The 13,072-nt window shown below is 36.0% G+C and overlaps 1 protein-coding gene across 2 annotated transcripts in view; it reads right to left on the bottom strand.

Moving 5' to 3' along the window:
- The window catches only part of LOC145777049 (protein lifeguard 2-like), a 93,268-nt gene extending 81,534 nt beyond the window's left edge, over positions 1–11,734 (bottom strand). The window contains exons 1-10 of one of the 2 annotated variants that reach the window (XM_082588323.1): positions 11,433–11,734; positions 9,498–9,555; positions 9,163–9,273; positions 8,967–9,020; positions 8,312–8,402; positions 4,984–5,067; positions 4,365–4,502; positions 3,483–3,530; positions 2,843–2,988; positions 5–45 (exon numbers count right to left, since the gene is read on the bottom strand). In XM_082588323.1, coding sequence (XP_082444449.1) covers positions 15–45; positions 2,843–2,988; positions 3,483–3,530; positions 4,365–4,502; positions 4,984–5,067; positions 8,312–8,402; positions 8,967–9,020; positions 9,163–9,273; positions 9,498–9,555; positions 11,433–11,667 — 996 coding nt within the window. In that variant the 5' untranslated portion in view covers positions 11,668–11,734 and the 3' untranslated portion in view covers positions 5–14. Of the gene's footprint in view, positions 1–4; positions 46–1,911; positions 2,989–3,482; positions 3,531–4,364; positions 4,503–4,983; positions 5,068–8,311; positions 8,403–8,966; positions 9,021–9,162; positions 9,274–9,497; positions 9,556–11,432 lie in introns of those variants that run through there. The other variant, XR_014290304.1, reaches the window with a different exon arrangement.
- Between the last annotated feature and the right edge of the window lie 1,338 nt (positions 11,735–13,072).

Raw genomic sequence — 13,072 nt, 5'->3', positions numbered from 1 at the left:
GATATCAGGACGGACTACACAGCTTCAACTTCACAGAAAGAACGACTGCAAGCATTGATTTATATTGAAAATGCATGGCTGAGTAATTACAAGGACGACGATTAAAATCTAGCTTATAATATTGCAATCACAGGCCACCAACGCCTGGTTATTCAGATTAAACAAAAAAGATATATCAAGAAAACGCGCATTTTGATAGAATCATTCTTTTTTTGTGTCTTGGATCAGAATACCTTGTTTATAACAACAATTCAAATGGATAGAAAGCACAGGAAAGGTGAAATCTTCTCTATCAGTAAAATGCGACTAAACTTTGAGAATTTAACAAACTACAAGATACAACAGCAAAAGCAATATCCACTAAAAGTTAGAGAACAGTTGTTGCCAGCCAATACACCGATACAAGCGAATAAGTAAGTCACATAATATTATACAACGCATGCTGCAAATCCTTTTCTCTGGTAACAATTCAATGTAGCTTGTAGCCCGATAAATGTGGAAACATCCTCAAAACAACTCAAACCCTACTAAGCTGCGTAGCAAAAAAAGAAAAATTTTATTCACTGCAGAAAGCTGACTACGTTGCCTTCTCGTTGAGACAAGCTACCCAGACAACAAATCAACCGTTTTTTGCATTCGTCTGCAGACGTTGTATCAATGTATAAAAAGCGATTAATTTGCTGTCTGGCTAGACAGCCTAGTTTATGTAACGTTAAACGTTTACATGAACAATCTCACACACAACGCATTGATGAAATAATTTGAACAATCGCATATAAAATGCATGAGAAACAAACACAAGTTCATGTGAACTCGAGCAAATTATATTACAAAAACAAGAGGCTTTCCAATATCATATGAGACTCAGTTGAACAACCGTAATATTGTAATGTAGGCTGTAGGTAAGACATGGTGGTTAAGGTAATGGAGGTATGTTACTGTAGTAAAAAAATGTTAAAATGTGAAGGGGGTAAAAAATGGTATCATATGATATTGATCAGCTTCATGGCGCAAAGTGACAATAGCTTTCTCCCTCATCTAGTTACAGAAATACAAGATGAGTTTACTACAATGACAGAAAAAATGTAAATGCAACATCTTAAGGTCTTCCTATTGAACGTTTGGGGCGTAAAACTACAGTATAACTTAGTTAGACTATAATGATCACTAGTAAGATATTGATGTGTGGAGTGTAAGTTTCAACCATCGCTGTGGTTCAAACCAATGGATCCTGCATCATTATCATGGCAAGGCTTTTCCAACAGGCTGTCAAAGAGAATCTCAAATCACGCTAGAGTTATTTAGCAACAGGGTGTAGTAACACTGCTCCTTTCTGACAAAAGGAAGTAACCCACATTTTAGCGAAAATGAATTTTTCTGGAAACTGGAACATTTAAATATGGAAAAAAATTTCTGACACAACAAAGAGTTCTCACAAATGAAGCATTTCTTTAGCAAAGTTTTTTCAGTTTAATGCTTTTGTAATGAGTAAAAATAAACGCGTTTCATCAACTTTCTCAGAGCAGTGATATCGGGGTTGCTTCTTATTATAAGAAAGGGGCAGAGTTGTGTGATGCGTCAAAGAATGTTTTACGTAACAAAGCTACGAAAATGACAAGAATGAAAATCTCCACATCTAACAATGACAACTCCACAATCGCAAACAGTATATTTTCACTGAACCCAACCTGGCATGCGTCACGTTAACACGGGGCGTCTGAGTGTTTCTGTTCCTTCATATTTCCAAAGTCAAATTTCTCGAACGGGACAAAGTCATAAGTTAATTGAAAGTATTTTTTTCGTCGATTTATTCACTTTCGGACAGATGACAGGCAATACATCAATTGGATTAAATGACATTGTTCAACAAACAATACAATAACCAAGTAACATTCACATAAAACTGAATACGGGACTGAAAAGTTTGGGTGTTCATCAGGACAGTTATCGTTTCTAACACCAGTTGCAACGTTCATCTGATGAAAGTGAAAGCAACAATAAACAGGTTGATTTAATGCTTCACTGACGTTTCGCGCACCATGACAATGCTCATCCTCAGAGCAAATAACATACAAAATAAAATTTCGTCTGGAATTTCTGTTGGCCTTCACTGCTTCGAATTTATGTTTATTGTTGGAAGTTTTTACGTAATTTAACGTGGAAAGTAACCGCTCACACATCATTGGCCAATCTTTAAAATATTGTGTGTTTTATTTTTTCTTGCCTTCAATCGCACTGCAGTATATAACTTTGTAAATTTTATTTTGTATGTTATTCCCTCTGAGGATGCGCATTGTCATGGTGCGCGAAACGTCAGTGAAGCATTAAATCAACCTGTTTATTGTTGCTTTCACTTTCATCAGATGAACGTTGCATTCATACAAAACTTAAACGTTTTCGGCATAACTGTATGGCTTCATCAGAAAGTAACCTAACACATCTAAACAAACTAAAAAAATAACTGAATAAAAATAGTACTGAAATGACCGAGAAGTAATTACAGTTTACAACACTGACAAACCGAAGAAACATATACGAAAGGTGGTCTCAGCAACTTTCGTATCTGCTTCTTCGGTTTGTCATTGTAATGTCCTTCAATCCAATCACTTTGTTGTCTGTCATTTGTCTGTGGTATTTTACAGTTCCTTTTCTCCCAACGCTATACTGTACTATTTTATTACTCTATTGGTCGATTTTTTAAGAGACTTAAAATTGATTTAACGTCTATTCTATAGCCGTTGTATAAAAAAAGGACAATTTTTATTTGCTGGAGCATGAATACTTTGTCGCCCCATGTTAACGTGATGGATTTGCCATAGTCACAAATTTACATCCCCATTACTTGGAAGAACCACCAAAAATGGACAGAAAAAAGAGGAAGATGTAGATGATGTCAATGTAGAGGACGAGAGAGCCAAAGATGTATTCCTCAGGGTCCAGCTCATACTTCCGTCCTCCCATCACAAGCTGAGTATCGAAGGCCAAGAACTGAAAAGAAATTGCAACAACGCGATTAAAACAATTGTTAGAAATTGCAAGTCAGAAGATATTTCATTGACAAAATCCATCATTTTTACATTGATTCAACGTCTGCAGACGTTGAATTCAACGTCTGCAGACGTTGAATTCATGTAAAAATGATGGATTTTGCTCTCTGGGTACAGATTTAGACTTGCGGTTGTAGTTTTCGCTTTGGGCTATAAATTCCACGAAAAGAATGTAACATTTGCAAAACGTGTACAATCCTGCAAAGCATTTTTGCTTGGATGTATAGATTGTATACCGTAGCTAGTAGTTACAGAAACTAAAATTTAATAAAGAAAACTAGATAGGGGACCTTGTTTCTCAGCAGACAGACTGCACAGTGCAAGAAAACTAACCCTTTCTTGCTCAAAGTATTTATGCTATGCTATGAACTTGGCGCAGATAAAAATGAACAAATTTTGCAGTAAATTATTTATTATTGCTCGAAAGCTACCTACCAAAGTGAAGACCAGGGCGCCGAGGCATCCGTACACGACTTGCAAGTACTGGAGAAAACAACAAATTGGCAAAAGATATAAACAACAACACTGCGTTATAAAACTATGGACCACGGGAAATTACAATATTGTTTTCTTGTTTGAGATAATATGGTAACGGCCATTTTTGTGGTGCAATTTTCAAGTAGAGGTGTACGTCCAAATTGGTGTGCGTCTAAAGTAGCAGCAAAGATTTCTTATATTTGAAACTTGAAAAAACAATGCAGAGATGCTTGTTGACACTGTACAGCAGGGCTTCCTAAACTATGGGTTGCGACTCCACACGGGGCATAAAATCTCACTTTTAGGGTCGTCAAACAAATTAAAAATGAGCCTGCAGTGGGTAGTTCACACGGAAACTGCCCAAAGGAAGCGAACATTATTTTCTAAAATGAAATCGCACAATAAAAAAGTTGGAGAAGCCCTTCTGCACTGCAATAATGAAAGCATAGTCCATCGCAAAGTTGAAAAACGCTCTTAGTTGTTAACTTAAATGACCAGGTGTAAAGTTGCACATAAGAAATGAGAGAAGACTTTCGAAAAACACAACACGTCTGCCAGGTAAAAACAGTTGAGTAGGTTTGCACAAAGTCCTGTCTTGGTTAAAATGTAACTGAAGTCACGGCACGTCAAATTCATACATGGCATGACGTTGAAAAACTTGTGTAAACACGGTTAACCATTCTATAGAAACGGTTAGAGAACGCGGAAACGAGGTTTCGGATTTCATCCAAGGTGACGTCATGATGACGATGACGTATAGTATGAAATGCAAATGCGGAACGTATGAAAGCGAAAAATCGTGAAACGGGAAAAAATCGACACGTATCTGGAAAAACTCACCCAAACCCTGTAGTAAGTGAAGATGGTAATGAATCCGAACATGATGAGAACGAACAAGAGGACAAACAGCAACCCCGCACATTTTGTAAAGTCGTACTTGGTCTGGATTGAGAAGAGCATCACCGAGAAGCAGACTACCTATGAGAAAACGTGCGTAAGTGGAATCACGTTTACAAATCTTTCACCTATTTTACTACTCTATTAGCCTGCATGACTGAACCAAACGCCCAAAATCTTGGCAGAGTTGCTTTCGATATTAGCCAACGAGGCTGGTAATAAATACCTCATACAATGCAGGTTTACAACGACAGATATTGTGAAGAAAGGGGCGTTCTTCCCGGCTATCAGCACAAGGCTGAGCACTCACTAGTACAGCGAGTAGTTGCGATTCGCTAGCCATAACGGCGTAGCTTCCACGCTAGCCATTCAGACCATCCAATCAACCAATTATGTTTCTCGGCAGCCGATTGTAGCAAGAATAAATTTATTCTTTCTTTTAATTTTGCTACAATCGGCTGCCGAGAAACATACGACAGATATTGTTGAGTGGAGTTTAAAAGTCCAACAGTTCGCTAGCTTAGCTCGTCACGGGCAGCATAAAGAAAAGAACGTCACTTACAATTGTCACTCCCATTCCCACCATGACAGATTGAAGATCGTGGAAACTCGCAATGGTCCCAACCATGTATGACAGAGCTAGAGTCTAAAAATATGACAAAATTTTTATGGTAAGCTTCTGTAGTAAGAACACAACTACAAAACAGTAGTCAAAACGTTGCCTAACGTTTCTCCATGTCGCATTCATCAGATGCACGTTTATTTATATGAAAATTTATTTTAAATTTGTATAATCGTTTCTGTTTAACAAGTATGCTCTTGTTGGTTGCTCAAACGTACGATAGTGTTTATTTTTTATTAATGTTTATTCGGTTTTGCTTTGACAGGCAAAGTAAAGAGTTCATAAGTACTTTACTGCAAAAAGACATAATAAGAAGTTGCATAGATCTACAGGGTGAACAGAAAGTTTTCGGACTTTTTTCATTTCATGATTAAACAATTTTAAAAACATATTGAAATGAATGTCACTTATATGCCTTTTAATAAGCTAAGTATCTTGCTAAACTCTCTAAAATTTAAACCTAATTGTAAACATAATTGTAAGGTCTAAAATGAGCCAAAGTGAAGCCATCACTTAGCTCCATCGCGCGGGAAAAACCAACTCTGAGATCATTAAGCTCTTAAAAGTTGCCAAATCCATCATTTACCATGTTGTGAATAGATTTACACACACTAACTGAAAATGGCAGATGCGATACGGAAGAAACAACTTCGTAAAAACGAAAAAGACATTAACAACACGCAAAATTAACATCAACACTCGAAAACGAATTATGAAATGCTATAGATGAACTACGTTACTTTACAATGCAGAAACATCGACACTATCATCACAAATGATTAAACGACTTCAGGCATTTATAGAAGAATGCTTAAAATTTCATGGAAGAAAATTGAAACATTTTGGCCACATAATTCGCAATAATTCTATTCTAACACAACTACTAGAAGGAAAAATGAACGGCAAACGAAATAGGGGCAGACCACCAAAAATTTGGACTAATGATATTGAAGACTGGTCAGTAGGGTGATTCATAAATTGATTTTTTTTTTAATTCAGTGGGGCACCCTCTTGTATCGTGTCAATACCTGAAAAAATATTCCTGTCAAATTTTTAGGGCAATCGAAAGCATTTTTAAGGTTGCTACCGACTTTGAAAGCTGCACATAATACACAAATGGGTCCCTGTCAACTCAACAGGGTGTGCAAGCTCGACCCTCTTAGATTTTTCATTTTTCTTGAAATTTACACTAAAGTTTCATATTGATGTATAATAAACACAAAAAAAATTTCAGCTCATTATCTCAAGACGTTTAGAAATTATAGCCCTTCAAAGTCACCAAGGTCCCTCAAAATGAATTCGCATGTAAATTTTCCTCCATGTTTGGGTCTTCATAACTTTTAATCTAAAGCATTTACAAAGCTGAAATTTGGTATTCTGATTAAGAAGCAGCCCTAGTTTTCATATCTACTACCAAAATTGCTAGTTTCCAATTAGTTTTAGATATTATATAGAACCTTTCAAAAATTGAATTTTTTTACATTTGAAAAAAAATTATCAATTTTTGATGTCCGCTATCTCCCAAACCAATAGTCACAGAACTACCATTTTGCATATCATTAATCTATACTAGTTGATAATTAACCACCATGAGACTGACACCAAAAAAATGTGAAATTATTGAAGTTTGGAGGGTGTAAAGATGGTTCGGGCTTCAAGTAAGAACGTAATAGAATAGAATAAAATGTACATGCAAACACATTTTGAGGGACCTTGGTGACTTTGAAGGGCTGTAATTTCTAAACGTCTTGAGATAATGAGCTGAAATTTTTTTGTGTTTATTATACATCAATATGAAACTTTAGTGTAAATTTCAAGAAAATCTAAGAGGATCGAGCTTGCACACCCTGTTGAGTTGACAGGGAATGACCCATGTGTGTATTATGTGCAGCTTTCAAAGTCGGTAGCAACCTTAAAAATGCTTTCGATTGCTCTAAAAATTTGACAGGATTATTTTTTCAGGTATTGACACGATACAAGAGGGTGCCCCATTGAATTAAAAAAAATTTCAATTTATGAATCACCCTACTGGTCAGTGGTCAGGACTTATGTCTAAAACTGCGGTAGAAACATCTCACAACAGAGAAACTTGGCGCCGCAGTGCCTCCAACTCTCGACGAGATGAAGGAACTTAATGATGATGATGATGAATAGATTTAAGAAACTTGGTACATCTTAACATTGTCCTAGGAGTGGAAAACCTCGCACTGCTCGAACAAAGAAAGTAGTTAAGGCTGTCCGAAAAAGGATGGGGAGAAACCCAAACGGATTCATCCGTCAAATGGCCAAAGACATGAGTGTGAGCAACACTTCAATCAAACCCATCGTGGAAAAGGATCTTCAAATAAGAAAACGGCAGTTCCTTACACCTCTTCAAAAGCAAGAGACTTGAAAGAGCACAGATTCTTCTTAGAGAGCTGAAGTCAGGCATGGCAAGAGATTATTTTTTCAGACGAAAACCCTTCACAATTGAAGCTCAGTTCAATAATCAGAATGACAGAATTTATGCAAAAATCTTCAGCAGATATTAAAGATTCTGTGGGAACAGTTTACCGCCGTCAAAAGCGGTGTTCTGTCATGGTGTGGGCCGCCATCTTCAAAACTTAGAAAGAAAGGTCAAGTAAGAACGTAATAGAATCGGTCAAGAACAGGGTTGAGAAAAAAACGTTTTTTTTTTTAAAAAGCCCAACCCGAATGTTTTTTTTTTAAAACGGGTTTTATTTAAAAAAGATGCAAAAAAGGTAGATTCATGCTTGTTTCACCTCAGAGACTACTTTTTACCAATGAAGTGCCTCTCACTCACAGTACATGCTGGCATAACTCAATAAAATAATGCACTAGGGCTGTTTAACTATGAGGCCTTCTTGCATAAATGAGTTTTAGCGTAGTACAAAGTGGCATTACTTGATTTTTGTGTACAGAAATATCCACTGTGTTTTCAATTTATCCTTGGAAATGTCCTTCACAATCACATCCTTAAGTCCTAATTTTTGAAGTTTGTTTTAAGTACCCTGTAGTACTTCGGTTCATTTTTTCAATTTTCTGATAAAAATTGGACAAATATGATGCTCTGGTTTTTTAAGTTTTTTTTTTGGTTTTTTAAGTGGGAAAAGGAAGACGCACGAGCGTGAGTTGAATGAGAAATATTTGAAGCACACCAGTGAGACTAGAGCTAACAAAACAGCCGTAAAACGAAAAGTAAAAAATAAACATTCACACATATCAAAATTGCTGAAAAAAGTGGTCAATATAACACACAGAAGCTCACCAGGGCAACCAGCATGACGATGTTGACGGGGTGTTTCCGGGCCGCGCTCACGAAGCAAACAAGGATAAAATACATGGAGAAAAACACAGCACTGCAAAGAAATTGAACAAAAAGTTGCATAAATAGAACAAAAATAAGAAAATGCATAAAAAAAAATACAGAACAGATTTCAATTGCGTGGCGAATTCCTGAAACCTTCTGCTCCAGAAGGCAATGTCCCGAAACGTTAAATTTTCATTGTAAAGAGCTAAAAAGATTAAAACTGCACCGTGAGAAGTACAGTATAACATATTGAGTATTACATAGTTAGTTTTTCTGGGATGCAACACCATAAAACATTTTGTGAATACGAATGCAAAAACCAGTAATCGAATATTTTAAATACATACTCAGTGAAGTAACATCGGACAATATTAATATTTTTCATCAAAATTAAATAAAAACGTTTGTAAATCCATAGTCACACATGCCTAATTGACGATTTGAATGAGCAACTGTAATCTTTTACAGACACAAAATTTTAACACCATTCCACAACTACCTTTGAGATGGTTTATAATGACTCTTACTGTAACCGGTACCGTACATACTTTCGGGATGTAAAATGTAATTAACAGTTAAGAGTGGAGATAACTTGAATCGTATTGATACTTACTAAGCAACATAATAAATGGCTGGACTGGTCTGCACGAAATATTTGACATCATTTCTGCAATGAAGAAAACAATGGTATCATGATGCAAATTTGACTCACACAGTGCAAACATGAACAGCTGAATCCTCCCATAACACTAATTTTAAGTAAGCTCGAGTAGGCCTAATCAAAAACATAAAAGCAACATAAAACTTACATGAAAAAAAATATGCAGACAAATCCAAATGTGACCAGCAATTGCAAACCGAGTGTGAGAAATACTTTTCGTACAAAAAGACGACGTACATCCATGTCAGCAAAAGTACCCCTGAAATTACAGTTTGTACAATGTATCACACCCTTTCATCGTTGAAAAAACGTATATAATATATTAGTATTTCCAATACTACATATGATATATTTACAGAAAACCATCTTTTTAGCAACATTATTTTAGCTATAGTTTTTGTTAGGCATAGACATTAGACAACTTATGTATCAAGAGCAAACAAGAAATTCTAATAACAAGACAAAATGAATTTGTCTATTTACCTAACAGTAAATCCAACTTCGACTTCTGTCGACTCAGCATAGCCTGGGTTAGGTTGTGCTGCAACACAAATTAATAATTGAATTATTTTGCTGAGCCTGGATTAATTCTTGGAAGTTCTTCGGCTGATGTAAGCGATGGCCCAGTGTTGTGGATGAACTGGTTTGAGCACTTAGTGATTCTCGAACCTTTTCTCATTGTGTTCGTGTACCATTGAGAAGTTTCGTACAGCATTCATATCCACCTATCTACAAAACCTCAAACCACAAGCATATCGGCTAGATCAGGGGTGACAAACCTTTTTGCGGTTGTGGGCCACTTTGTCAATTACACACGAGTTATCGGGCCACACAATTTTTTAATCATAACCTACCATGAAATGTTTTAGAAGCGACTCAAGATATTATTCATGAAAAGTAACAAACGGCAAATGAAAGTAATAAAACCCACACAGTTGAAATTATCTTACGCAGAATCGAAACATACAACAGTAAAAATAAAACCAAATGAACTTGAGCAAAAAAGATAGAGCAACAGTACTTGCACTGAAGACAGTTTAATTTTCTATATAAGTTTAATTTTCCAGTTTAAGTGTTTGCTTTCATATGAGTATGATTTCTTCTTATTTGGCTCTATCCTTTTTGCTCAATTTGACGAAATGTTTCGACCATTATGCTCCGAAAGAACAAATCAGTTAATGAAATTTCTTTTTCAAACAACAAACAAACGCCCATGCGAATCATACAACTGAAGCTATCTAGTGCAGGTTGTAGCATTGAAGCATAAAATATTAAAAAATAACATTGAAGCATTGAATTTTTTTGCTTAGTGGGATTTTTGGAAAGTTTTTTACTTGACTAAGTGTTTAATATTAGGTCGAACAGACAATGTGGCAACTCTCAACTGCCCACTAAGATTATCATCTGTCAGCCTCGACCTGTAACAACCTGTAGCAAAGGAAAGGTGTACCAGTGAAGACATAAAACAGTTTTGAGATGTCTTTACTGCATGAGCGATTGTCAAATTGTTTTGCGGGCCGCACAAAATTATTTGATGTCCGCCTACGGCCCGTGGGTTCGTCACCTCTGGGCTAGATCAATGAAGAATATGTTAAAGGAGTAAGCACAAGATGCAACATCTGGAAAGTAATGCCACAACTCAGTTTTGAGTTACAAAAGATGGAAAACAGTTTCTTTAGTGAGTTTGCTCACACACCACTCAGGAAGACTTTCATCTACCAGAGTTTCGGAACCAGTAGTATAAATGCTAGATTAGTGGCCTACAAATGGCGTCTGCTGCTATCTTTGCCTTATAAAGCATCTGACTCCCAAACACTAAGACCTAATTTCACTTTATGATACATTAGGAAGGTCAAGGACTCAAGGTCTCATGAGTACACATGCTACAGTAGCTTGTAATTGTAAACAGGCTTATTGAATGATTGAGTTTAATCTTGGTAGTTTTGCAGACTTGTAGAGGGTTTGAACCACTGACGCAGACTTAGGTCAAAGAGATTGACAAAGTATCCACTTGTTGTTAAAGTGTTGTCTGTAAATTATTCCTTTCACTAGTAGCCGGCTAGCCGTTGAATGGAGAGCTGTTCTTGAAATGCGTTGCTCATTTGATTAAATTCACTATTATACAGTAAGAATGGTCAAAGCCTTCACAAGCTCACATGTACTATATATATATTATGGGTCTGCTACTATTCGGTGAGTTCCTAACCTCTAACCCTAACCCCAAACCCTTAACCCTAACCCTAAAACGGCAATGATAATTAGGCTACGGTACCCGATAATTTAAAAAAAAAATTGAAAAAATTCCCCGTTAAGGGATCGGACTCACCGAAACGGGCCATTCCGATATATTATACAGTATAAAAAGCTTGAAAAAAATTAAAATTGCAACCTACATAACTCAAAGCCAATTCAGTGTACCTGTTGGTGCAAATGTTGTGTTTGCATCTGCATGCTCACTGTTTGTAGTGAACTGTTGTTGTGCAGTGTCTGGGTATCCCGGTTGTCGGTTATCTGGTGTCGATGACATAGCAGAATTCAATTGAACAAATTCCTTGTGGCCGGAGGTATGACTTTTATTTGTAAAGTCCAAGGTCCCACCTTTGGTACTGTCAATGGCATCTTCATAAGATGGAGGGGAGGTTGGAGCAGCCATGTTTTTAAAATAGTGTAATGAACTATGCTAAACTATTTATTGATCTGTTACTGTTGATCTAAATAGCCTTTATAATCTGTTCCAAGAAATAAAAATCAACTAGTATAACGTTAGAATTTTTCAAACAAAATTTCATAATAAATATCTAAAAATTTCTGGTTTGTATGTTCTCAATAGCTAGTCTTACCAACATGTGATAGCTAAAGCCTCTGAGGCGATGGTCCTTAGTCTCTTAAAAACAAAATACCTTATTTCTTTCTCTTCAACAAGAAAAGTTGGATTTAACTGGTTTGTAACTTTCTGTGTCAAATTGCATAGCACATATCGACGGTCAAAAACAAAAAAGTTGTAAGTGACATTTTGAGAAATTCCCTTTTTTGCATTTTCAAAACCTATGCACTTAGGGCTATCTACTGCTATTTTACTACTATATAATATACAGACATTAATGCTCAAAGTAAAAGCATTAACAAAATTCAAAAAAAGAAAAAAAAGGAGTTTTTTTGGGGTCTGCTACTATTCGGCGAGTCCGATTCGGTGAGTCTGATTCGGTGAGTTCCTAACCTCTAACCCTAACCCTAAACCGGCAATGATAATTAGGCTACGGTACCCAATAATTTTAAAAAAAAATTGAAAAAATCCCCTGTTAAGGAACGGACTCACCGAATCGGACTCACCGAATCAGACTCACCGAAACGGGCCATTCCGGTTTTTTTGGCCCTTTACTCCAAAGTGTAAAAATGCACTTACGACTTTTTTGTTTTTGACCGTCGATATGTTGTGTCCATTAGGGTGATCCAAAAAAAAAATTTTTTTTTTTAAGTGCTTATTTATTTTTGAGCTCCTAATGGTTAAAAAGTTAAGTTCCCAAAGTTTCATAGTGATTTGTTTACTGTAAGTACTGCCTAGAATTTTTCATTTTTTTCAAAAATGTCAACCTTAAGCCATGCAAGAGGAGACAATATATATGTCATTTTTTCAGTACGAAATTTTTTATAGTCACTGTTCCCTATAAAGTAATTTAAATGAAAGGATGGATACTATAAACTACAAAGTAAAGATTACTATGAAGTAAAGAATTTTGCATATTTGTACATGATTTTAACCCCAGTTTGGACAAAAATCATGCTTGTTTGAAACTTAGAAGGAACACTGTTTACAGTTCATAAAACGCTTCACAAACAACGATTACACTGGTCAACAGCAAATTTTAATCGAGCTCGTGATTGATTGATTCTAGAAGCATTTTGTGCGCTGATTTCAAAAATGTCTTTGTTTTTTTCCTAGCACATCCTGTTTTCTAGATATTCCAATTTTAAAATTTTGAAGACATGCCACATTTACAGGCAAGTAAAGCAGTTTTTTTTTTGCAAATTAAGTGTGACGTCATAATAAAACAATGATA

This window comes from Aplidium turbinatum, chromosome 9, assembly GCF_918807975.1.
Source record: "Aplidium turbinatum chromosome 9, kaAplTurb1.1, whole genome shotgun sequence".
In the NCBI taxonomy this organism is placed as follows: domain Eukaryota; kingdom Metazoa; phylum Chordata; class Ascidiacea; order Aplousobranchia; family Polyclinidae; genus Aplidium; species Aplidium turbinatum.
The sequence above is the reverse complement of the archived record's forward strand: the minus strand, read 5'-3'. Positions and strand labels throughout refer to the sequence as shown.